Genomic DNA, 27,458 nt, shown 5'->3' with positions numbered 1-27,458 from the left:
GAGATTCCTTTTCTTGAAAGGAAAACTACAGGAAATAGAATGTACATTAGCAAACATTTATTGCCCGAATAAGAATCCTGAGTTATTCTTAAAAAATATTCTGAGGAAATTAATGGGTTTCAAAAAAGAGGATTTGATTGCGGCTGGAGATTTTAATTTGTATATGGATCCCCAAATGGATGTGGCCTCTCCTGTGATGAGAGATAGTAGTAGATCTCTGAAAAACTTGAAAAAAATGTTATTTCAATGTCAACTCGTAGATATTTGGAGAATTAAACATATGAAGGATAGAGACTACACTTTTTACTCTCATGTACATGAGATGTATTCAAGATTGGATTACATACTGTTGGACCATAGGCTTATTGAGTCTCTGGTCAAAGTAAATATAGAAGTTATGTCAATTTCTGACCATGCCCCTGTTACAATGCAATTGCTATGGGGGAAAGAACAGAGAGGAGGAAAATTATGGAGGTTGAATGAGTCACTTCTCCAGGAGCAAGAGACGGAGTGGAAAGTTAAGAAGGAAATAGAGCAATTCTTCTAAGAAAATGACTCTGAGGAACTGTCAGTAGCTACTGTGTGGGAGGCACATAAGGTCTATATTAGAGGTATTTAATAGCGATAGGAGCAAAAAAGAAGAAGGAAAGAAAAGAAAAAGTAAATACACTCTTAAGGGAACTCTGTGAATTAGAGCAGACACATAAAAATAGAGTAACAAAAGAGGTCATGCAGAAGATAATAAATAAAAGAGAAGAATTAAATAACATTTTGGAAGAAGAGAAGAGGAGAGTGTTTACTAAAATGATAAGTGAGAGATATAGATGGGGGGATAGACCAGGAAAGTATTTAATGAGGGCTCAGAGGAAAAAAAAAAATCTAGGAATTATATTGAGAAAATAAGAGATAATAAAGGAGAATTGGTTCATTCAACCAAAGATACATTAAAAGTGTTTAAAGAATATTACAATAAGTTATATAATATTAAGGCTCATGGTACCTTAGGAGAAGTCAGAGATAAAGAGAGAAGACTGGCATATTTAAAAAAGGCAGGATTACCGATATTAAATGAAGAACAATTAGAATCCCTAGAAACTGCTATAACGCAGGAAGAAATACATTTTGCATTAAAAAGTACAGTAGCCGGGAAAAGTCCAGGACCCAATGGGTATACAGTGAGATATTATAAAAAATATGAAGAGATTCTAATACCTAAGTTGAGAATATATATGAATGCTCTGGGATGAGAGATGGAGATGAGGAGGGAATCCCTGCAAGCTCATGTGGTTCTCATACAAAAGGAAGGTAAAGATAATACTCACTGCTCAAGCTACCAATTTCCTTATTAAATATAGATACTAAGCTATATGCAAAAGTATTGGCAAGTAGATTGAAGGACTTAATGCCGAGTTTGATTCATATAGATCAAGTGGGGTTTGTCCCAGGGAGAGAGGGCAGAGACAACGGTTTAAGATCTTTGTTCCTTATACAAAAAAGTAGGAAAGAAAGAACTTCGACGTTGGCACTTGCGATTGACGCTGAAAAAGCATTTGATAGAGTAAATTGGGGATATATATTAGACACCTTAGAAGTAATAGGCATGGGACCTAGAATGAGAGAATGGATTAGGAAATTATATACACAACCCTCGGCAGCAATAATGGTAAATGGGGAATTATCCGAGTACATTGGGATGCAGAATGGAACAAGACAGGGATGCCCTTTGTCCTCATTGTTACTGTCTTTGGAATCTCTTTTGGCTACCATCAGGAATGATGTAGATATAAAAGGAATTTGTGTAGGAGAAATGGAGCATAAGGTGGCAGCTTATGCAGATGACATGTTGTTCTATGTAGGAAATCCAAGGATAACATTACCAAACTTAATTAAATGTTTAAAAGAATATGGAGAGATGTCAAACTTAAAAATTAACCCAACTAAAACAGAGATCTTAAATATAAACGAAAAAAAAATGTTACAGGAGGAATTCCCTTTTATTTGGAGAGAAAGAGATCTAAAATATTTGGGCATTAAACTTACTGTAGCTTTAAAGAATTTATATAGATTAAATTATATCCCACTATTAAACGAGATTAAGGACAAAATAAAGAAATTAGGAAGAGGATTTCAGTCATGGATTGGTCGGATAAACTTGATAAAAATGGTAATCGTTCCCAAAATTCTATATAAGTTTCAAATGATACCAATTAAGCTCCCAGAGGCATATTTTAGAATAATTAAAAAAATTATAACATCATTTATATGGAGAAATAAGAAGCCCAGAATAAGCTTTGAAATCTTAAATAGAGATAAAGGAAAAGGCAGACTGGGGGTACCAGATATGAAGAGATACTATAATTCTGTAATACTGGCAAGAATTTTTGATTGGACACATAATGCACAGGGGAAAAGTTGGGTAAACATAGAAAATACATTAAGTCGCAAAAATTTAAGTAGAATCATTTGGCTACCTCCTCAATTTAGAGGATTAAAAGATAGCACAAGTTTGTTTACACGTAATGTTTTGAGAGTTTGGGACACTTTACACAAAGGGGGTGGGAATTTAATTCATTTTTAATGCCCCTAGGAGCTACAGAGTTTTTTCCTCCAGGTAAAGAGAGTATTACAGGGAACTGGATTAAGAAGAAAGAAGAAAGATCAATTAAAACATATAATGGTGGGAGAAGAGTTGTGTCCACTTAGTGAACTGAAAAGTAGGAGGGATATATTTGCGAGAATGGATGAATGGCGGTATGGTCAACTAAAACATTTTGTAGGTAGTCTCCCAGTGCCATTAAGAAAAAGAGAAGATTGGAACCCCTTTGAGCACTTATTAGATATAAGAGGAGATGGGAAGCACGGGATCACTAAAATATATAAAATTCTCACAGGTTTAATCACGGCTACATGTCCACTATTTATAGAGAATTGGGAAAGGGATTTAGAAGTAATAATTGATGAGGGAAAACAAAATAAAATATATAGTTTAATTCACGGGAATGTAAATATGAAGGAAATGGAAATTAATTACAAGTGTTTAGTAAGATGGTATATTACACCGAATGAAGCGCATAGAATAAGTGGAGACAACTCACCTTTATGTTGGCGGGGATGTGGAGAGAGAGGTACAATGATACACTTATGGTGGGAGTGTCACAAAATTCAAGAATACTGGGAGGGCATAGTGAATATAATTCAGGAAATAACAGAGGTAAATATTCCTAAGGACCCTGAGACTTGCCTTCTTTTTGGTACCAAGTATTCGGATAAAAAATATAAAAAAACTGGATTATTGTATTATTTAAATGCAGCGAAGGGACTGATACCCAAGTTTTGGAAGAAACAACAGGCACCGAAAAGAAAGGATTGGGTAGAAAGTGTAGAGAATATATATAGAATGGAGGAACTTTACCATATGGGGGAAGATAAAATGGAGGTATTTCGTACAAGTTGGGAAAAGTGGATACAGTTTAAAAATTCAGAGGTATACCTAGAATATGTGAAAAGAAGGGGAAAGGGATAAATTTAGTACAGTATAATACAAGTAATAGCTAAGGTTCAGGATTTCTAGAATGAAGTTACAAATGCATAATCAAAGGGTGGGGTAAGGGGAGGTGTAAAAGGTCACCGAGATTAGGGTTATTTCTGGGGAGTGTTATGACAGAAATGTGTATACTGTTTTATTAGCTTTTGTACATTTAATATGGTGATTTGAAAACAATAAAATATTTAAATAAGAAAAAAAAAATCCCATTCATCTTGTCATACTGGATTGTAGGATACAAGCATTTGGTATTTTGACAGCTGTAGCACTACATGTATATCTGTATTGAATGTTCTTAAAGTGTTACTAATTCTATGACCCTGCATTCAGTAGACCCATAGTATACTATACTTCCACAATACAAAGAACATGGAAATGCAATTATTTTAGTAAATATAAACTGCTAATACCTTAGCCCAGCACTGGTTAATATTGTGAGAGGAGTTTTCATTCTCCTCTGACTGTCCTATGAGGCTGCATGTCCCCTGACCCTCTGTCTGGACAGCCCTGCCTGAGTGGCCCTGTGCAGACCACATGCATCCTTCCCAAAAAAAACCCAAAAACCTCTCTAGCAATACACACTAAACAGAGCATGTGCAGTCTTGCCACTGCTGCTCTGTACTATGACAGATGAATTGGGGACAGCAAAAGAAGGACAGGAACAGAGAAGACAGGATCAAACTGTCTTTTTATACAATGTGGAGGATTAATACCTTCCACAGTGAGTATAACAAGCATGCTTTCCTGCATATACAACAAGCTCGTGCAGACTCCACCTCTGCAACATCGCCAAAATCTGCACGTTCCTAACTCCAGAAACCACTAAACAGCTCATCTACTCCCTCATCATATCACGACTCGATTACTGCAACTCCCTCCTTACTGGCCTGCCTCACCACTGGCTATCCCCGCTTCAGTCGATCCTGAATACGGCAGCCAGACTCATTCACCTTTCCAACCGCTCCATCTCCGCCACCCCCCTCTGCCAATCCCTCCACTGGCTTCCGATTGCGCAACGGATCAAATTCAAAATCCTAACACTGACGTACAAAGTCGTCCACCATACTGCCCCGAACTACATCACTGACCTAATATCCAAGTACCACCCAGCACGCACACTCCGCTCCTCACAAGACCTCCTTCTCTCTAGTTCCCTGGTCTCCTTCTCCCATGCCCGCCTACAGGACTTCTCCAGGGTGTCACCCATCCTCTGGAACTCCCGCCCCAACCCATCAGATTATCACCTACTCTCCTCTTCTTTAGGCGCACCCTGAAAACCCATCTCTTCAGGGAAGCCTACCCCACCTCCTGCTAATTACTGACCTCCTTCACTCTTCCTACCACTCCATCCCCCACAGCTATCTCCTCCTGTGCCACCATCCCCTCCCTCCTAGATTGTAAGCTCGAAAGAGCAGGGCCCTCAATCCCCTCATGTTTTGCATTGTCACATGTTCTGTCCCCCTTTGTAATGTACAGCGCTGAGCGAACTATCCGCGCTTTATAAATACTGTATAATAATAATAATATACAGACTGATTTTACTGTTGTGGGTTTTGTAACACTTTAAGTCTTTGTTTTGTACCTTTAATCATAGAATAGTTGACATAGGTTTTGGGCTCCAGCTTAGTCTCTGACTTAAAGATTAAGTCCACCTATATAATCATATCATTTTTTTGTTTTTTGCATACGTGGGGCCTCAGAGACAGAAAGTTGCCTTTGCCTACATACTTTGGGCTACAAGCATCCCTCTGTCTTATTTCAGAAAGCTGGGAATATGTATTTGTTGACCATATCTAAAATACATTACTTACTTGATTTAGGTGGGAACAGGCCTCATCTTCCATCATATAGTATGGATAGTTTAGATTTGCTCTGACCTATTTAGAATTTTGTTCCAGATTCAGAAAACAAAGAAGGCAGAACAGGATTTACCTCAAGGACCCCAGGGGCAGGAGATGGAGAAAAAGGACTTCAGACGAATATAGCGGCAGCATCTAACAAGTTGCAGATCAGCTATAAGAGCACTTCTGATGTGTACATTTATTGTGTTTTCTTTTTACCTTTTGGCAACATAATTATTTTTGTTGTCAATTCTTCCTTTTGTTCTCATTATAGTTGACATTTTCTCCAGCAATAAATGGTTATCTCTTTCAATAGTTGAAAGTCGTTCCTCTTCTAGCTACAGCAAATTAAGAGAATTCAATTTAGAATACTTTCTTATCAATTTTAAATAGTAGGCAAAGTTATAAAACACCTTTTTCGATATAAATCTTCTTAGTGATCTTACCTGGGATGAATGACAGAGAGAAAGATGTCTGCATTGTGATTTTACATGTGGACTGTAACCTCTAAAACAAATCCAATGCTTAACACAGATTTTTTTTATCATTAGTATAATAAAGCAGTGGTTAAAATGTGGCTCATTTAAAGCTGAACTCAAGATTAAGCAAATATTGTTTTAATAGAAGAGGCATGTGTATTCTAATTTGAATCTTGTGCTTTGTGTATTTTTTTCGAAGTGCATTATTCAAAATTTAACCTTTCCCTGTCAGGGCCATTCTGCTTTCTTGCACACGTGTTTAAATGTAAATTTTTAGGCCTGAAGATTAGTTAAAACTCCATGATAAATGTAGCGCCCTGCCCTAGGCTGGATAAATGTAGTTTTTGGCTCTGCTGTACCCAGCTGAGCAGCAATCTGTTTTCTAGATCTGGTCAGGTTTCCCTAAGCCTGGTGGTTGATTTCTCCTGTCTTCCAGAAATAGAGTACGAGGGTCAGCCACTGGGTTATAAAAATGTATCTGACCTTAGCCAATCTCTGGGATGGGGCTCCCAGAAGGTGGCCAGGGAGAAGGTACAGCTCTCTCCTGGGGCCTTTGGCCTTGGAGGTAGCTGTGTTACTGAGGAGCTGTTGCTGCTGAGCATCAGCATATACTTGGCTAAGGTCCTGGAGGAACCTGGATTTAAGCAGGCAGTCCGTAGAAGGACCTATTTTCACTAAAGAGTGTTGCATGGAAGCTGGTTGGAGAAAGCTGTCCTTCAACGTTAGGCTACGTTCACACTAGCCTTGTTTTCAAGCGGCAGAAAGGCATTTGGGAAGCGCTTTTACCGCTTCCCAAATGCCTCGGACAATTCTGCCCATTTCAGCACATGGTGCTGTTCTAACGGGAGCGGTAGCGTCGGGGTGCGGCAAAACGGATGCCTCTGGTCGCATCAGGAGGCGTTGAGGCCTCCTATTCTAGTCTATGGTGCCGCTCCTCAAACGCCCGGCCGGGTTGAGAGTAGTGCAGTCACTGACAAAAACACAAGCTGACAGCAACACAAGCTACTACATTTGTTCAAGATAGATGAGTGTAGTAGCTGCTGGCTCGTGTTTGTGGTAATGATACTGCTGTTCTCCAGCCTGCATCATTCACAACACAAGACACCAGTTTTTACTGTAGTAATCTCTGAACTAGCCATCAACTGGAAAAGATTGTGTGCTCAGTGTTTACAAGGGAAGCAAAGAGGGATAGGGCTAAATGGCAAGGAGTGCTGCAGAACAGAGTGGGGGCTATGGCACAACACAGATTTTAACAAGGACAAATGCTAAGTGCACTTGTCAGGGATCTCCTCGATCCCTGCCGCGATGGTCCCGGCGCAGGCGCACTGCTCCGCCCTGTACACGGGCACTAGGTCCGGGCCGGCCGCGGCGTTCGAGTTCGCGCATGCGCAGTAGAAGCCGCGGCCGCCCGCTGGGCACCAATGGCAGCGCAGGGCGGGATATTTAAAGGTCCCTGAGCTGTCATTTCGTTGCCTTCTGGTCTTACCTGCTTCCTGTGATTCTGTACCTGTGCCTTGTAAGTTTATTGACCCGGATTGTTCTTGACCTGCTGATTTCTCCTGCCCAGACCCTTGCTTTGCCTGACCTCTCTCCCTGGATGCCCCTCATTAGATCTGACCTCCTGTTGCTGACCTGGCGTGTGACCCGACGACTTTCTGCCTGCTCCCTTGTACCCTACCGTCCTCTACGTTACCGACTCGGCCTGTCTGACTACGCACTTACTCAGCCATCCATCCATCCCATCGGGGTCACCCGACCTCCTCACATCTGGCTCTCCCTGGTTGGAGCCCCTGGCCAACACCCCTACCACTGACAGGTGTGCTCAGTAGTGGCGACCTGGTCTCGGGGTACTACAAGTCCATCCCCACCATCAGGGGCCCTGGTGAACAAGTACCCTGGGGCTTAGACTCCGCGCTCTGGGCACGCCTGACCAGTGGAGTGCTAGTGGTGCCGCTCGGCGGTCCCTCACAGTACCAGAAGGCCATGACTGAGCCTCGAGGAGGACCCTCCCCGTTGGAGGAGGTTTGCAGGCACCTGGCTACCCTGACGCAAGCAGTAAACACATTACAGGACAGATGTCTGCAGATCGAGAATCGGTTTCAGGCCTGCACCATATCTGCTCCTGTTTCACAGGCCCCGGCTCCTGCACCGCCGGTCGCAGCAGGCCACGAGCCGGCTCCTGGGCCTTCCGCATCACTCCCTATGGCGGAACCCCGAGTACCCTTACCCGAGCGCTTCCACGGGGATCGCACACGCTTTCGGTCATTCCGTGACTCCTGTCTGCTCTATTTTGAACTGCAGCCACGGACCTTTTTGACAGAATTGGTGAAAGTGGGGTTTGTTATCTCCCTGTTGCAGGGTGAACCCCAAGACTGGGCCCACCGACTAAGGGGAAACAATGATCCTCATCTGGTTACGGTTGACAGCTTCTTTAACGCTATGGCCATCTTATACGATGACCCACAACGGGCGGCCTCGGCCGAGGCCACATTATACACACTCCGACAAGGTCGGCGGGCGGCTGAGGAATACGCCTCTGACTTTAGGCGCTGGATGGGTGACACTCGTTGGAACGAGTTCGCACTTTTGCACCAGTTCCGTATGGGCCTTTCTGAGACTCTGAAAGACGAGCTCGCCCGGGTGGAGGTGCCCGAGACATTAGAGGACTTGATTGCACTCACCATTAAAATTGACCGTAGGCTACGGGAGCGCAGATTGGAGAGGTCTGGTCAGGGTCGCGGAAATACCTGGGGGTCATTCCAAGGATCCAGTCAACATACTAGGCCAAACTTCCAGAACCTGCCGTCTGAAGATGCTCCCGAACCCATGCAGTTAGGCCTGGCACGGCCTAAACTATCGCCTGAGGAACGCCAGCGCAGACGCTCCCAGAATCTGTGTCTGTACTGCGGCGAAGCTGGTCACATGGTACGTTCCTGCCCGCAGAAACTGAGTAAGTTCACCTCATCTTCTTTATCTATTGGCAATGTGAATCCGTCCCAATACTTAGTTGTGCCCCTCTCCTTTCAGCTTTCAGAAAGGACCGTGGAGGTGACGGCCATAATTGATTCGGGGGCATGCAGCTGTTTTGTGGATATCAATTTTGCTCACCAGCAGGGTATCCCCCTCCGCCCAAAGGAGAAGGGGTTTCACATCTTTTTGGCTGATGGTTCCCGGATAAAGTCAGGGGTGGTTAACCAGGAGACCCCTTCCATTGTGACTTCCATTGCCGGTCAGCACCGGGAACTCCTCCGCCTGGATGCTATTGCATCACCCCTTTTCCCAGTCATTCTGGGGCTCCCTTGGTTGCGGGCCCATAACCTCCAAATTGACTGGGAAACTGGGGTTGTCTCGTTCCCTTCCCCATACTGTTGGGAACTGTGTCGAACTTCGGGCCCGGAGGTCCCCCAGGTCCTCCTGTGCTCTGAAGGGGATGACAGCCTGAGACAAGTGATTCCTGCAGCCTATCATAAGTTTCTTGATGTGTTTAGTGAACGGGGAGCTGATGCTCTACCCCCCCCACCACCCATATGACTGTCCTATTGACCTGTTACCCGGTTCTAAAATTCCTTTCGGGCGAATCTTTCCCCTTTCTGAGCTAGAATTAGGGGCCCTGAAGGATTATATTGAGGACAGCCTCCGAAAGGGATTCATCCGTCCCTCCACTTCCCCAGCAGGTGCGGGGATCTTCTTTGTAGAAAAGAAGGACAAGACTTTGAGGCCATGTATTGACTATCGGGAGCTGAATAGGGTCACCATTCAAAATCGTTACCCACTACTACTGGTACCTGAATTATTCCAGAGCCTAAAAGCTGCAGTAGTATTTACCAAGCTGGACTTAAGGGGAGCCTACAATTTGGTTCGCATAAGGGAGGGGGATGAGTGGAAGACGGCCTTCCGCACCCGTTTCGGCCATTTCGAGTACCTGGTCATGCCTTTCGGGTTGTGCAATGCGCCGGCCACCTTCCAGCACTTTGTAAACGACATCTTTAGGGACTTCCTGGACATCTTTGTCATCGTCTACTTAGACGACATTTTGATTTTTTCATCCTCCCTGGGGGAGCACAGGGTACATGTAACAAAGGTGTTGGGGCGGCTGCGGCAGCACGGGTTGTACGCTAAAGCAGAGAAATGTTGCTTTGAACAGGCTAGCGTTACATTTCTGGGTCTGATTATCTCCACCACGGGGGTCGCAATGGACCCTCAGAAGGTCTCTGCGATCCTAGATTGGCCTGAACCCACGGACAGGAAAAGCGTCCAACGTTTTATTGGGTTCGCAAACTTCTACCGGACGTTCATCAAGAACTTCTCGGGTCTGGTCTCCCACATCACTCAGTTAACCAAGCTTGGGACGCGATTCAGATGGACGCCAGAGGCACAGGAAGCTTTTGAAGCACTAAAGAAGTTATTTACCTCGGCACCCATTCTGGGTCATCCCGACGCCTCCCTGCCCTACATCTTAGAAGTAGATGCGTCAGAAAACGCGGTTGGCTCCATCCTTTCCCAGCGGAAGGGCGCCAAGGAATTACTTCACCCAGTAGCATTTTTCTCACGAAAACTTACCCCCGCGGAGAGGAACTACGACATCGGGGATCGCGAACTACTGGCTATCAAGACCGCATTAGAAGAATGGAGGTACCTGCTGGAAGGTGCCTCCCATCCCATCCTGATATTCACGGACCATAAGAACCTGGAATATCTGAGGACAGCCAAACGTCTACGCCCACGACAAGCAAGATGGGCATTGTTTTTCTCGAGGTTCCAGTTCCACATCACATATAGGCCCGGCTCGGAAAACACGAAGCCGGACGCGTTGTCGCGCATGTACGAGGACACCAAGGAGATCCCAGTACCCGACACTATTCTTCCTGCAGGAAATTTCTTGGCCCTCCAGACGAACCTTCGCTCCGAGATCCTGAGAGCGTCCACAGCGATGTCTACCTCCGATGGGGTGCCCCTCCAGAACAAGGAGGGACTCCTATGGAGGGAGGACCGAATTGTGGTGCCGGAGGAGGCCCAAACCTTAGTCTTGGGATATTGCCATGACCACCCAATGGCAGGACATTTTGGCCCGGTCAAGACCCTGGAACTTCTCCGACGTTCCTTCTGGTGGCCGGACATGGCCAAGGATTGTAAGAATTACGTGGGCTCCTGTGCCATCTGCCAGCGGAACAAGCCTTCAAGAAATAAGGCGTGGGGCCTGCTACGTCCATTACCCATCCCTGAACGGCCCTGGCAGAAAATCTCTATGGACTTCATAGTCGAGCTTCCACCTTCACTGGACCACACAGCAATTCTCGTGGTCGTGGACCGCTTATCCAAGATGACCCATTTCATTCCTTTACGGAAGACTCCATCAGCAGCCGAGACGGCGCGAGTTTTTATTCGAGAGGTCGTCAGACTGCATGGGGTCCCCGAAGACATCGTCTCGGACCGAGGGGCACAGTTTACCTCGAGGTTTTGGAGGGCATTGTGCAAAGCCCTGGACATCAAGCTATCCCTTTCCTCGGCATTTCACCCTCAGACCAATGGTCAGACCGAAAGGACCAATCAGACTCTAGAGCAATATCTGCGATGCTACACTTCATTCTCTCAGGACGACTGGGTGCCACTTCTCCCTTTGGCGGAATTCGCGTACAACAACGCTTGCCATTCAGCAACTGGGCAGTCCCCGTTCTTCTCCAACTATGGGTTTCATCCTGTCTTCCTCCCGGATTTAGTCCCGGAATGCCCAATCCCAGCGACACAGGATGCACTAACCTTCTTCACTTCCAACAATAAGAAACTACAGGAAGCCGTCCGTCAAGCCCAAGAAGACTACAAGAGGGCTTTTAATAGGAAGCGAAGAGGGGATCTGGTGTTGCAGCCCGGAGAGAAGGTTTGGCTGGCTACATCAAACTTGAAGATGCTCTACCCGTCAAGGAAGTTGGGACCTAAATTTATAGGCCCTTTTTGCATCAAACGGATGGTCAATGAAGTGGCCTATGAACTTGTTCTCCCTGAGACACTCAAGATCCACCCTGTCTTCCACGTGTCCCTGTTGAAGCCGGTAGTCCCTGATGCCTTCCCGGAACGGGAATCCAGGCCCCCGGAGGCCGTAACGGTTGAAGAGGAAGAAGAATTCGAGGTGGAGGCAATCCTGAAGTGCCGACGAAGGGGGGGCCAGACCCAATTTCTCATCAAGTGGAAGGGCTACGGCCCTGAGGACAATTCGTGGGAACCAGCCCATAATGTCCATGCACCTAGACTTGTCCGGAGGTTTCTTTGTGATCACCCGTGGTGGAGAGATCGGATGGGCATCCGGAGGTTGCCCGTAGGGGGGGGGCAATGTCAGGGATCTCCTCGATCCCTGCCGCGATGGTCCCGGCGCAGGCGCACTGCTCCGCCCTGTACACAGGCACTAGGTCCGGGCCGGCCACGGTGTTCGAGTTCGCGCATGCGCAGTAGAAGCCACGGCCGCCCGCTGGGCACCAATGGCAGCGCAGGGCGGGATATTTAAAGGTCCCTGAGCTGTCATTTCGTTGCCTTCTGGTCTTACCTGCTTCCTGTGATTCTGTACCTGTGCCTTGTAAGTTTATTGACCCGGATTGTTCTTGACCTGCTGATTTCTCCTGCCCAGACCCTTGCTTTGCCTGACCTCTCTCCCTGGATGCCCCTCATTAGATCTGACCTCCTGTTGCTGACCTGGCGTGTGACCCGACGACTCTCTGCCTGCTCCCTTGTACCCTACCGTCCTCTACGTTACCGACTCGGCCTGTCTGACTACGCACTTACTCAGCCATCCATCCATCCATCCCATCGGGGTCACCCGACCTCCTCACATCTGGCTCTCCCTGGTTGGAGCCCCTGGCGAATACCCCTACCACTGACAGGTGTGCTCAGTAGTGGCGACCTGGTCTCGGGGTACTACAAGTCCATCCCCACCATCAGGGGCCCTGGTGAACAAGTACCCTGGGGCTTAGACTCCGCGCTCTGGGCACGCCTGACCAGTGGAGTGCTAGTGGTGCCGCTCGGCAGTCCCTCACAGCACTGGGTCCTCTAGGGGATTTATTAAGCCTTTTTAACTTTTAGTGACTTCCTTAATTTTGCTTTTGCCTGTAATAAAGACCTGTTACTGCTGTTCTCTCTCTTTTTACAGGATGACTGGTCTTGCAACCACCCCCTCTTCTCTAGTTTTTGCAGGGCAAGTGTAGTCAGTAGACTTGCTGAGTCCCTCTCACCACCCTGTTCTGTGCACAGTCTATGTGCAGCACAGTCTATGTGCAGCACAGTGATGATGTCACCGGGTAATAACTGGTTATGGAAAAGGCATTTGGTGCACAAAATTGGATTTACATTGTTTGTGTCTGTTGAGGAATATATATATATATATATATATATATATATATATATATACTGTATATATAGTAATATGATCATTTCATATTTTCCAGTGTTCCAGTGTATACTTCTGTTATGCAGTGTTTGTTTTGCCCTTTTCCAATATGGTTGCTATGCTCTCTGGGCACTGAGGATGAGGTCATCAGAAACTTGTGGAAAAGAGAGGGGTGTGGTTTTCCTGCAGAGCGAGAGCTCAGACTGTAAGTGTTGCAGCCTCACCTCACTGAGACATGCAAAAAAAAAGACTGTTAATGCTTTAATGTTCCTGTTTGGAAGATACTTTATGTTGGATGGTTTACTGAATGTGATTTCTTCAATACATGGACTTTCATATACAATGCTGTGTGGATTACTGTCTATGTGGATGATACATTTCTCAGTTGGGATTTCACTTGTTATCCACAAACCCCAATTGAGTGGAGGCACTAGCACTTGTTAGAGATCTTGTCCTGATCACACAGATTATAAGGATTCTGCTCCTAATTACTATACAGGTGGCGCCATCATAACCCAGTAGTCTCAAAGAGTGTATAAATAGCGCTACACACACACATATATATATATATAAGATTTTGTGTACAGAGTTCAGTTTTAAAGACACATATGTTCATCAATATAATGTAATAGCATTGCCCCTCCCATAACGCAGTTCTTGCACAAAACATCCCAGCATTCTCAAGGTCCACAGTTTGTATCTATGAGCAGCCATGTTAAATGTGTGTGATAATACACTCTGAAAATCACATTTTGCTAGAAGTATGCAGTTCACACTGCATTCCTGTTCCAAATAAACTGCTGCATATGTACACTGCACGACAGTCCCTCTGCTGTACATAATAAAAGACTAAGATGTTACTTTCTTTATTCCACTAAGAAAGGAAATCTGCATTGCTAGAACGGAATCTGTTTTTTTGAAGACATCTCACAGTGTTCTCCTGGCTGGATCATCCAATGGTCAACAAATTGATTTTATGAATAGTTAGGGGTCTTTCATATTTTGTTTCCACTTACAACCTTGCAGAGTATGAAATCATGTAAGGAGGGCTTGGAGGCAGAGCCTATATTCATAGGTTCCCCCAGGAGCAGGTCATGTGAGAGAATGTTATTAGGCAACCTAGCATGCCTTAATGCACCACACAAATGTAAATGGGCCCTAAATCATAAGCAGGTGAATTATCGAGGACCTGAGGTTTAGAAGCTATGCCCAAAAAATTATTTCTGGGATTTTTCTGCAGCTGATCTTTATCCCAAAACTAAACCAGGTAATGTAAGATGGCTTCAGCTCTGCTCTCCACCAGTGGGAGAGGTCACTCTGATGCATTTCACCCACTAATTTCAATGATTAAGCCCACTAGGACCTAAACACATCAGTACATTTTTAGGGTACTGTTTGGGCACAATTAATATTTCTGGATATTCCCTATAACATGGTAAATCTTCTCGGTTTAGCTCCACTTCAAAGTATAACTAAAGCAAAACTTTTTTTCTGGTTTTGGATAGAGTGGAGAGGGAGTAGAACACCGATTGGGATTTTATGCTGTCTGTACCCCATTAGAAAGATTCACCCTCTCTGTTCGTCCTGTTTACCATTATCATCAAACGTTATAGTGAAAGAAATCTGAAATTTTGGGTTGTCACCAGAATAGGAATAGAGGGGAAATGTTCCTCTGGTGACAACCAGGTATTCCCTCATTATGGAGGGATTTTCTCTTACTTCCTGTTTTTTCTATGGGATGGGAAGCGAAGGAAATATCTGCAATGGGACACAGACAACAAAATGAAATTAAAGTCTTGCCATTAGGGGGCTATTTAACTTCAGGCCAACAGTACAAAAATATGCGGCCTCTTGGTGGCTAGGCGTTGACATTGAGTGACCATTTGTAAACAAACGTGCTGAGAACGCGCTCCCAGAACATGTGCCGGTGTCCGATGGAAAGGTCCCGATCTCTCCTTGCAATTGGGACCTTTTCATGTGACTGCTGTGACAGCCAATCATGGTGGTCCCATGACCCTAAATCCTGCCACGCCGTCAGAAACCCCTTAAAGGGCCGGGAGGTGCCGGCGTGAAGGGGTTAAGAAAAAAGTTTTCTGTGCATTATATAGGATGGTTGAAGTGTACACACTATAGTAATAGTATTACCAGCTCAAGGAGGAAAAATAACATATAGCCAGAATTACCTTTAGCTTCTTCAGTTTCAGATTAAGATGAACATATGTTTGAGGGCGGTTAGTATCCACCATCGGCTTGGCAGACTGCACCTAAAACAGGACATAATTTTGTTTATTAACGAATGTGCTGTTTATTGCATTATTGCAGTCAGTTTTGTTTCTATGATTCATTCATTTTTCCTTGCAGCATTAAAATGCTGACGTGGCAGCGGGGATCCACTGTAGATACTAGGATCCAAGACTCCTGGCAGTGTTGCATTCCTGTCACCTTTACAGGGCTTATGAATAAGATAAAAAAAGTAGGGATACAGCCAGGGGTGGACTGAGAACTCATGGGGCCCCCAGGCAATAGGAGATCATGGGGCCCCTGTGTCTTTGCCTCAAAAAATCCAATTAAAAAGGTGCCAGGGGCATCTCATGGGGCCCCCTACTGACCCCGGGCCCTCGGGCTGTGCCCGAGTTTCCAAATGGTCAGTCCGCCCCTGGATACAGCTAGATGTTGTTTTGTCTTTATTGAAAAGAAGCATTCAAATTAAAACGTTTCTCCTGGTGACAAGGTCTTTCTGAGGCTATTGATGTGAATTTTCTTTTCTTAGACTTTTTTTCCCTCGGTATTCCCCTGGTGATCTGGCCAATAACACATCTCTTTTATTAGAGTGCCCCCACTCTGTTTTAAGGAGCATAGGGGGCACCATTGGACAGCAGCATTGTCAGTCTGGAGGAAGAGTAATGTTAGATGGACTAGCAGATTTAAATGAACTAAGCATTTAATCCAAACTCCAGCTAACACTTTATAAGCAGTTACTGCAAGCCATTTTCTTTCCTTTTGTGATAAAGGTTTTAAATAAATAAAATTGGATTGTTGTAAGCACGACAAACAGCAAAACAGAAAAATTCACAGCTCAACTTGCCAGCCAGCTTGCAGACAAACCGAATTAACCTGTCTAACAGTATGCATTAAAAACAGGGGTTTAGTTAGCACACATTTGCAGATACATGCGTAAGCTACAGAGCCTTGTCTCGGCACCTCAATACTCTGTAGTTCCAAACTCTACAAATTTTAAGAGCCCCCATAGTAGAAGCACATGTATTTAATGTATGTGTGCTAACTAAATCCCTGTTTTTACCGTATACTGTTAGACAGGTTAATTCGGTTTGTTTGCAGGCTGGTTGGCAAGCTGAGCTGGGAATTTTTCTCTTTTGTTGTTTGACATGCGTCGCCCTTCCGTGTGCTCCTTGCTGTGAAGGCCAGTTATAAACTGGGGCAATGGCCATTTTTTGTATTGTTGTAAGCACCCCTGCTAGTTTTAAATGGTTTGCTTCATCTCTGTAATTGATACATTCTGCTGGAGAGCTTGTTCTTTTGAAAAACAACAGACTTAGTGGCCAGATCACAAAATGAAAAGAGAAGAAAGAAAGCCTAAAAAAGAAAACAAATGCAGCCATCTCATCTAAGAATTGGTAAGCTGCAATATAATAAATGTTTACTTTCGGGTTTATTACTCCTTTCAGTGAAGTGAGGTGATTCTAGGCTACTTATGTCGAAGTGTAAATTGAGTGAAGTGAACCTGTGTTCATATTACACATCAATCATGTTAGAAGAAGACCTATTTTTAAATTCCTCTGTACATTGGATGTGTCATGTTCACCTCAGCTCCCTAAAGCCAGCCATAGATGGATCAAATGTTGGCTGGTTCAGCAGGGACTGGCCGAGATCTGATCCATAATGGGCAGGCTGGTTGTACTTAAGTCGATCCATCCATTGATCAACTTCAGTACAACCAGCCTGTCTGACTTTTTTCATGCAATCACTGCCGTTGGCTATAACTGCCAGCAGAGCTCGTTGTTTTTTGCCGGCAGGGAAGGCTCTCTGCCGGCAGAACACAATAGAAGTGTGGGAGGAATTCCCACATCAATATTGACACCTTTGATGGAGAAATCTATCAATTTTATTTCCTTCCACCCATAGGGGATGGAAAGAAACTTGCATAATCTATGGACTGCTTTAACACCTAAAGTAATCAAGACCCCAATTGCTTTGCTGCACCTCACCTGACTTCACAGCTCACCAAACCCAGCTCATACTGTTTTAGCAATCTCTGCATTGATACTTATACATTTCTTACAACAAAAGAAATGTTAATTGTATACTTTGTGTAGCATAACAAAGTGATAGCCTGTAACTGCTCTTTTGTTTGGCTATAATTGTATGTTATTCAGTGCAGTTCAACTGGAAATTTGCTTACATGCACACTGACTTGTAAATATGTTTATAGTTGTTGGGCTACTAAGCAACAAAGTAACAAGGTGCATATAAAGAGTTACTTTGCTAAGTGAACAGTCTGTACTCCTTTAGTAAATTAATCCCCTTGTCAGTCAATGCAACACGGCAGGAGATGCATGACCCATAACCTTTAATTGCCTTGTTAACCTGTGTGTGTCACCTTGTGTTTCTGTACCAAGGCCAAACATTCCAGAGTATGCAAACTTGTGATCAGGGCTATCTGGGTGATTTCTGTAATCATTATGGTTTAAAAAGGATCCAAACAACTATGTAATAACAAATGGATTGATATGATCATCATCCTTCAATAAAAAACAGTTTCTTTGCATGATCAGTCATTTTTTCAATATAAATGCCAAAACTTCACCATTTCTGCCAGGGTATGCAAACGTTTGAGCACAACTGGATGTGGACAAAGGCAGCATAGAGGCTTAGTGGTTGCATTTCTGTTTTGAAGCACTAGGGTCCTCAGTTTGAGCCCTGGTCAGGAAACTATCTGCATGGAGTTTGCATGTTCTCCCTGTACATGTGTGAATTTCCTCCTGTCTAATAAATTGGCCTATGGAATATATATTACTGAGCATGCCCTAGACAGCTACTTCATCATCTGTCCCAACAGCAGATAAAGCATTTTGAGTCCCAGGGTAAAAAACTCTATACAAACATTAATCATCATTATTAGGGATGCACTGAAATTTTGGTGGCCAAAATGTTTTGGCCGAAAACAGCCCTTTCGGCTGTCGGCCAAAATGAAAAAAAAGGACCATACAGGTGCCAAAAAAACAATGGCAATGGGCATAGAGATAAGTGAAGGAAAGATTAGCTCCACTCATCTCTATGCTCTTGGAGAACCGGAGCAATGTCACTTTTGGTTCCTTTTTTTTTTTTTTATTATTATTATAAAGCACTAGATCAATGCTTTTTGGATCTAATGCTTTACATTGCAGAGGAGAGATGTGGGGTCTTATTGCCCCTATATCTCTCCATAAAGAGGACTTGTCACTAATTATTTCTATCACAAGGGATTCATGCAATTCTTGTGATAGGAATAAAAGTGATTACATTTTTTTTTTAAAGGGACAGTGCAAAAAAAAAAAAAAAGTAAAATAAAAAGTTTAAAGTGCCCCCGTCCCCCCATGCCCACATATGTAAATGTTACATGAGGTAAAGCTGATTGGCTGCGCTCTAGTTGAGGCAAAGTCATGACCAAGATTGTCTCAGACACTTTTTATTAATCCCCCCACTGTGTTTTCCCATTTTGTGATGTCAATGTTCTGCATTGTGAACCTTCATCCTACCAAACCACAATAATATATTTTTTTATCAATGCCGTACCTTTCTCTTATGCTCATCATAGTAGGTTTTGTCCCATTTCTGTTGCAGATATTTGTTACCACATGGTAGTATTGGTTGATATGCTCTGTGCATCTTCAGAGTGACTGTCCACACAGTCTGAGAGCCTTGTAATGAATGATGCAGAGTGGATGTGAGCCTGGGGAGAGAAGCCGTGGAGACCGCAGTGTGTTTGAGGCCAGTCATGTGGTGGTTGCCATGACATTGGTGTTAAGCAGAAAAAAGAAAAGCTGCGGCTAACCTTTTAAACACCATGGAGGTAGATCAGCAAACAATCATAAAGTAAACCTGTCAATCCACTGAGTGACTATATAATAATACACTGCAACAAGATTAATCCCATACTCAGGATGTCAAAGGTACAGGAACTGCAACCTGCAAAGAGCAACAGGCAGCTTCAAATGACGAGTATACAGCCATACACCAATTAATTTAAAATATGGCAGCTGTTCAGAACATGCTGCTATAAACTGAAGGTGCTTTTTTTAAATATAGACCAACGCTAAAAATAAAAAAGTCAGATAATCTCTCTTTCTAGGAAAATTAATACATTACTATAAGAACAAGTCTTGCTAACAGTGTGAATGAAGAGATATAACAGAGATAGGACAAGGATGGGTGCACCCAACATATAGCATTCCCAAAGGCACTATCTCCATGTAGGAAGCAGAAAAAATGAAATACAAAAGTAAATACAAATGAAAAAAATATATATATACTGTAAGTGTAGCACTACCCCCTTAGGAGTCGCTAAAGATTTGGGTCCCCCTGTAGTCCTGCACAGCCAAGCAACACACATTTTCCATACAGACTTGTATCCAGGAGACAGTAGCCAGTCCTTGAGCTTGTTTTTTGGATTTTATTATGAAGATTTGAGCTTGGACGGGTAAGGGGTGTATGGGATGGCCAAAGGGAATGGCAACTGAGGACAATCTTCCTAAGAACTTTGTACAAGTCTCTTTAGACTGCAAAAAATTCTCTTTTGGAGAGCTAGTCAGCATCTCCTGGTGTACCACCCCAGATACTCCTTTATCCAGCTGTACTGGGCAAATACCTGAGCAGGGGATCCATTGACTGTCACTTTAAACAGAAGAATGTCCCAGGTAGCAAGCTAATCCAAATTCCCACTAAAGTGCTCCTTCCCCTTTCTGGCCCAGGGGGTGTAGGTCTACTCTCTCAGTCCTCTGTCTGTGAGCTGATGGGTCGGTGGCTGCTCTCATGCCTTCTGCTGGGCCGCCTCTTACCTGCTCCACAGATGGTCCTCGCTCTGGGTGCTGATGAATTCCTGAGCTTTCCTCCTTTCCAGCTCCTCTGCCTGTAGGTGATCCCCTTCCAATCTGGGACCCCTCCCAGGCTCCTGCTCTCCAGTCTCTCACTTTATCTCTCCTGCTGCTGAGTAGGCTCTGTAACATTTGAAGGTTGCCCTGGCCCCATGCCAAGCCTCCTGTTTGGGGACTGGCTAAGCTCCTCCATGTCTGCAGGGCAGCCCCTCCTCACCCCCATTCACTGCTTCTAGAATCTTCTCCAAGATTCTAGAACAGGGGGAGGTATCAGGAAACTGGCCTGCACAGCCTCTCATCTCTGACCCAAATTTGACCTCCCTCTGACTATCACCACAGACTGCTACTCAGCCATTGACTAACAATTTAGCACTAGCTCCCCCTAGCTATCTAGGAGAGTGCTACATAAGGAAAACAAGCCTGCTATGTTTTATGTTCACATGTACATGCAGAGTCAACTCAAAAGACCTGTACCTAGTATCGGGACAGGTTTGTTCAGTGCCCAGGGCAAGGATGCTGTGGAACTGAACACCACTTCCCCTAGTGCTACTAACACATGGCTTAAAATGGGTGTACTGCACTTTGCCTGTTCTATGCCCCCTTGTTTCAGCTGCCCATGGATGGCATGGTGCGTGCACTGGAGAACTAAGGACATAGTGGGCATGTTGAAGCTCAGCATGACATGAAGCTGTGGCCTTCTGCTTGCCAACCACTGATCTGGAGCATGCATGCAGCGAGGGGACTGTGGCTCATCATGTGGCAACCCCCCTCATGCATGACAATGCTGCACCCAGGGTGGCTGAACCTCCTGCCCACCCGTTGTCCCCACCATGCTTGTACCCATAGTATGGAGTCAGTTCTGTATATTTCAATGAGGAGCAGAAGGTTATCCAAGGGGCTCACTGCCCCAAGAACTTATCATATGTTTTTATAATCCTGTCTGTCCATTCCTCGGACTCCTCTGTTTCATCTACTCTAGTGAGTCATCCTATCACCTGGAGGGGGGGTTGAGGGTTGGACTCTGTTATTCCACAAAAATGAATTGAGACGTTTTCCTGTGTTAAGTAGCAAGGAATCGGTTTCTTCTTACAAAAACCTTTGAAACGAGGTGTATCATGGACTAGAATGACCACATGGTCATTTGGCAGTATTGCAATGTTGAACATTTCTCACCTTTGTCCAAAAGGGTTATATAACCAGAAAATCCCAACATACATAGGAAAGTCCCTTGTGACCACAGCCTTACCAGCAAGCTGAGGAGGAACCTGGAAGCAAGTGGATTGTGCTTCCAGGTGCTCTACATTGTCACAAAAACCTGTACACATCTCTTGATGTTTATAGAGGTCTAAAGATTTTTTTTTAGAGAATTCTAAAGATGGTATTATTTCAGGTTCAAATAAAGTTATCCCTACCTCTTCAAGGACCCTGCATGTGAATGCACTTGTGGATGAATGCCCATGGGAACTTGTACATAGAGTACAGAATAGCCTACAAAGTCAAGCTATAACTAGAGAGTAGCCCAGCAACGACAGCAATGCTTACCCAAAATCCTGCCAGTTGGGCATCAATGGTGCCAAAGGATGAAAGAAACTGAAAGTGCAGGATAGCCAGAGATTGTTGCAAAGGCTAAGTGGAACTAAGATTAAGCATCAGAAATTGGATCAAATGCATAGTTGGTAATAAAACAGGTACATGTGATATCTGTAAAAACATGGTCAGCAACGAAGGCTAGTGTGAGAAGAGGCACACTGATGAGCTTACAAACATACAAGCAACTTGATAGTGGATTCTTGTTCAGCCATGCCTCTTTAGGTGCACAGCATATCTGGAGGTATAATAGCATTGTTCACCTATTTTTGATTTGTATTTGAAATTGCACAGCAAACATAGGTCAGTAGATTCCCATTTACCTGAATGGTACAGTATGGACAATAGACAGTTCTTAGGTTGTGTTTGACCTACTTTGCATTGTGTTTCTTTGAATACAGCATGTCTTTTTGGAGATGTGTTTGCATTGCAGTCAAAGCAGGTCAAACACAGTCTTTTGTGTGAGCTGTGCTGCATTCAACAGTCATGTCTGTCTACACAAACTCTCAGGGAATCCTTTATATGTATGTGACCCTTCAGAGGGAGCCAGTGGGCAACAAGGCCCATGATGAGATTAAAAAAGCCTACCTGTGGAAACCAGTGCTGTGGAAACAGTGGAACAGACTTGCAATCTTGGGTTTCAGTTGCTATCCCGAGAGCCAACCATAATACCAAATTGGTTGAACTAGATAGACTTGTTTTTTTTACCTGACTAACTACATAACTATAATGTAAACAACCATTGGTCATGTAATTGATAATCACAATGAGATCTAAGATCTGTAGGTAGGTTTGGACAGGACTATACCTTTGTTTCCGATTTCAGAAATGAACAAGTACAAGTTCAACAAACGGCAATTGTCCACATTGCATTCCAGGCATACATCCCTGAATGCATGTGGCCCTAATGACAAGTACCATTCGGTATAGCATACAGGGGCCAAACCTCCTATGTGCAAGAGGCCTTACTCTCAATCTTCATATTTCACTAAATGATCCCTACTGTGAAGTAAAAAAAATTGAAATTGTCATTACATGAAGCAAACTTAATATAATACTTTCTATCTGAAAGTGTTTTCCCGTTAAAGGGAATTTCCTCACCCATGCTAATAAAATGGGAATTTAAGGTTTTACTACTTAAAAGGTACCAATATATAAAACATTTATAAATAGAGAGAGAGAGAGAGAGAGCGAGAGAGAGGACAGGGACGTCTGCCTAACATTTGCTGCAATGTCTGTTAACAATAACCCTATTGGCAGGAAGTGACTTAGCTTCAGAACTTCTTTTGTGGCTGGATGAAGGAGGTCACTTGGGACAGATCTGGGCAACAACATCATAAGCTGGCCATCAGTTCAAACAGAAAAAAGTATTTTGTGAGTAATTCATCTTTTATTTAGTTACTTCATTTATTTAAAGTAGATCTATAAAAAAAAATCTACTTAGACCCCTGCATTTAAATAAAAATGTTAACATGATTTCAAAAGACAAGTTCCATATTTTAAATCTGCAGATTTCATATAATACCTGGTGATCCTGCCATGAAAGTCCATCAGAGAACCTAGGGAGAAACTTACTGGGTGATGGAGAATGGCAAGTTTAAGGGTTGGGCAGAATTGAATAAAGGGAATCACTTCACCCCATACAAAGATTTCCCCATGCAGACAATTCTTGTAATAACCAACACCCCCGAAAGGGCTAAAAGTGGTAGTAAACACTGATTTAAACTTGTACTCACTGTACTGTTAAGCTTGTAAGTCTATTAAAGTTGCCATTCAATGGATATTCACATCTGCTCCAGCCGATGACGTCACTGTGCATGCGCAGTACCCTCTGCATTCAGGCCACACTGAAAAGGAACCTGGAAGAAAGACCTGGTGAAGATAAAAGTGCTGGGAGTGGTGTCAGTGCAGCGCTGGAGGGCTGTGTTTGACAGGTAAGTCTGCCATAATGTGCTAATATGCGACGCATACTAGCACATTATGGCATAACACTGCAGGGGCCAGAGACTACATACTATAGAAAATAGTCAGAGATTGCAGATATACTACAGAAGATGGTCAGGGACTGCAGGCATACTACAGGAGATGGTCAGAGTCTGCAGGCATACTACAGCAGATGGTCAGAGAACGCAGGCATACTACAAGAGATGGTCAGAGACTGAAGGCATACTACAAGAGATGGTCAGAGACTGAAGGCATACTACAAGAGATGGTCAGAGACTGAAGGCATACTACAAGAGATGGTCATAGACTGAAGACATACTACAAGAGATGGTCAGAAACTGCAGACACACAACAGGAGATACAGGAGATTACCAGAGACTGCAGGAGTATTATTATTATTACACAGGACTTGTATAGCGCCGACAGTTTGCTCAGCGCTTTACATAATGGAGGGAGACAGTACAGTAACAATACAGTTCAATACAAGAGGGCCCTGCTCCTTGGAGCTTACAATCAAGGAGGGAGGGGATAGTGGTACAAGAGGTAATTAGCTGTGGGGGATGGAGTGGTTGGGGGAGTAGGGGATTCCAGTAGTTAGCCTGGGTCAGGGTAGGCTTCCCTGAAGAGATGAGTTTTCAGAGTGTGCCTAAAAGTAAGCAGGGAAGGTGATAGCCTGATAGTTTGAGGTAGGGAGTTCTAGAGGATGGGTGAAGCCGTGAGAAATCCTGGAGACGAGCATGGGAGGAGGAGACAAGGGAGCTAGAGAGTAGGCGGTCTTGCGAGGAGCGGAGAGTACGGTTTTGGTGGTATTTAGAGACAAGGTAGGTGATGTAGTTAGGGGCAGTGTTATGAATGGCTTTGTACGTCAGTGTTAGTGTTTTGAATTTTATCCGCTGGGCAATTGGAAGCCAGTGGAGGGATTGGCAGAGAGTGAATGGTTAGTAAGGTGAATGAGTCTGGCAGCAGCATTCATAATGGACTGGAGTGGGGATAGCCTGTGATGAGGTAGGCCAGTGAGGAGGGAGTTACAGTAGTCGAGGCGAGATATAAGGGAGTGAATGAGTTGCTTAGTGGTTTCCGGGGTTAGGAACGGTCGTATCTTGGAGATGTTGCCGAGGTGAAGTCTACATGTGTTTGTCAGTGATTGGACCTGGGGCTGAAAGGACAGATTGGAGTCTAGGATTACACCTAGTACCATGGCGTGAGGGGTGGGATTGATGGTAGTGTTGTTGATCTTGATGAAGAAATCGGGGGGGCGCGGGCTGGGGGGAATACTAGAAGCTCAGTTTTGGAAAGGTTGAGTTTGAGGAAGTGGAGTGACATCCAGTCGGATATGTCACTTAGTAGGCTGGTGATGCGATCGGAGACTGAAGGGGTGAGGTGAGTTTATCAATTGGCCAAGGGAGGAGGTGTAGATGGAGAAGAAAAAGGATCCGAGGACAGAGCCTTGAGGGACCCCTACAGAGAGAGGGAGTGAAGGGGAGGTGGCAGCGTTATAGGTAACACTGAAGGAGCGCTGCGATAGGTAGGAGGAGAACCAGGAGAGAGCGGAGTCTCTGAGGCCAAGAGAGTGCAGTTTTTTGAGGAGGAGGGGGTGGTCAACCGTGTCAAAAGCCGCAGAGAGGTCAAGTAGTAGGAGTATAGTATAGTGGCCAGAGTACTAAATGAGATGGTCAGAGATTGCAGATATACTACAGGAGATGATCAGAAACTACAAACATACTACAGGAGATAGTCAGAGACTGCAGACATGATACGGGAGATGGTCAAAGACTGCAGACATTCTACGGGAGATGGTCAGAGACTGCAGACATACTACGGGAGATGGTCAGAGTCTGCAGACATGATACAGGAAATGGTCAGACACTGCAGGCATACTACAGGAGATGGTCAGAGACTGCAGGCATACTACAGGAGATGGTCAGAGACTGCAGGCATACTACAGGAGATGGTCAGAGACTGAAGACATACTACAGGAGATGGTCAGAGACTGCAGACACACAACAGGAGATGGTCAGAGACTGCAGACACACAATAGGAGATGGTCAGAGACTGCAGTCATACTACAAGAGCTGGTCAGAGACTTCAGACATTATACAGGACACAGTCAGAGACTGCAAACATACTACAGGAGATGGTCAGAGACCGCGGACATGATACAGGATATGGTCATGTGCCATAAGTAAATCATTGGCTTTGCAGGCAGCCATGGATAGCCGCTCACAGGTGCTGTCATTCACACCATCACTAGTCGCCTGCAGGAATGCAGCCTTATTTAATGACCCCTGCTCTTAGCTCCAGCACTGCATCAGCTACTAAGCAGTGGAATGCACAGAGGTAACAGGTGAAGCAATCAGTAGCACACAGGGCACACAGTGCCTACTACCTGCCTGCCTGCAGTCTCAGACAGCTCCCCTGCACACTCCACCCTCTCCTGACTGATACCTTTACATATTTCCTCACCTCTCTGCACACTAAACCCTCCTGACATGAATCACCACCAGCAGCAAGTTTCCAGACATCAGCTCAGCTCACATCTCTTTCTTTGGGTCAGTGTCATCCTTCCATGCCTGGCGCTGTCACTGAGGCCGGCCACACCCCCATCCCGCCCATTCAAACTGTAGGAGAAAGCTAGGAGGAGGCAGGTTTAACCTAGAGCAGGGATCCTCAAACTTTATAAACGGGCCCAGTTCACTGTCCCTCAGACCGTTGGAGGGCCGGACTATACAGTAGTTTAAAAAAAAAAACTATGAACAAATGCGGACACAGTACAGGAGATGAACAGAGACTGCGGCAGTGGTGTATTTTGGTTTTGTGCTGCCCTAGGCAAGACTAAAGTCGGGCACCCCCCCCCCTGCATTTAAATGTGTCCCACCCTTTCATCTGCAAACCCCACCCCTTCCTCTTTAGGCTCCACCTCTTACTATTAGAGCTTCGCCCACTGACACCGATGGAGCACTATTCCTCCCATTGACACCAATGATGGGGCACTATTCCTCCCACTTGCACCAGTGATGGGGCACGATTCCTCCCACTGACACCAATGATGGGGCACTATTCCTCCCACTGACACCAGTGATGGGGCACGATTCCTCCCACTGACACCAATGATGGGGCACTATTCCTCCCACTGACACCAATGATGGAGCACTATTCCTTCCACTGACACCAATGATGGGGCACTATTCCTCCCACTGACACCAGTGATGGGGCACGATTCCTCCCACTGACACCAGTGATGGGGCACTATTCCTCCCCCTGACACCAATGAAGGGGCACTATTCCTCCCACTGACACCAATGATGGGGGACGATTCCTCCCACTGACACCAATGATGGGGCACTATAGTGTGTGAGGAATAGTGCCTTGCAGTCTGCAGCATGTATTGCATACCACTACCCGACAGCCAAAGACGTAACTAGAACCTTCAGGGCCCCGATGCAAAAAAACCATGAAGGGCCGCCCTGCCCCCAATCAAATAAAGCATGATTTTGATACATTTTTTTCAATATAGTATAAAGCAGTAAAACATTTCTCTTTCTGATTACAATCTACCGTAATTGTCAACAGAGCAGAGCCCTTTATTACAGTCCCAACAAT

At 44.7% G+C, this 27,458-nt stretch overlaps 1 protein-coding gene across 1 annotated transcript in view; it reads right to left on the bottom strand.

The window, feature by feature from the left end:
• CFAP97D2 (CFAP97 domain containing 2) overlaps positions 1 to 19,198 on the bottom strand; it is a 38,327-nt gene extending 19,129 nt beyond the window's left edge. The window contains exons 1-3 of the mRNA XM_089688126.1: positions 19,030 to 19,198; positions 15,420 to 15,500; positions 5,605 to 5,723 (exon numbers count right to left, since the gene is read on the bottom strand). Of these exons, the coding sequence (XP_089544252.1) occupies positions 5,605 to 5,723; positions 15,420 to 15,500; positions 19,030 to 19,122 (293 nt within the window). The 5' untranslated portion in view covers positions 19,123 to 19,198. The remainder of the gene's footprint in view (positions 1 to 5,604; positions 5,724 to 15,419; positions 15,501 to 19,029) is intronic.
• Between the last annotated feature and the right edge of the window lie 8,260 nt (positions 19,199 to 27,458).

This window comes from Staurois parvus, unplaced genomic scaffold (genome assembly GCF_062004578.1).
Source record: "Staurois parvus isolate SC_StPar_1 unplaced genomic scaffold, SC_StPar_1.0 ptg000446l, whole genome shotgun sequence".
In the NCBI taxonomy this organism is placed as follows: Eukaryota; Metazoa; Chordata; class Amphibia; order Anura; family Ranidae; genus Staurois; species Staurois parvus.
The sequence above is the reverse complement of the archived record's forward strand: the minus strand, read 5'-3'. Positions and strand labels throughout refer to the sequence as shown.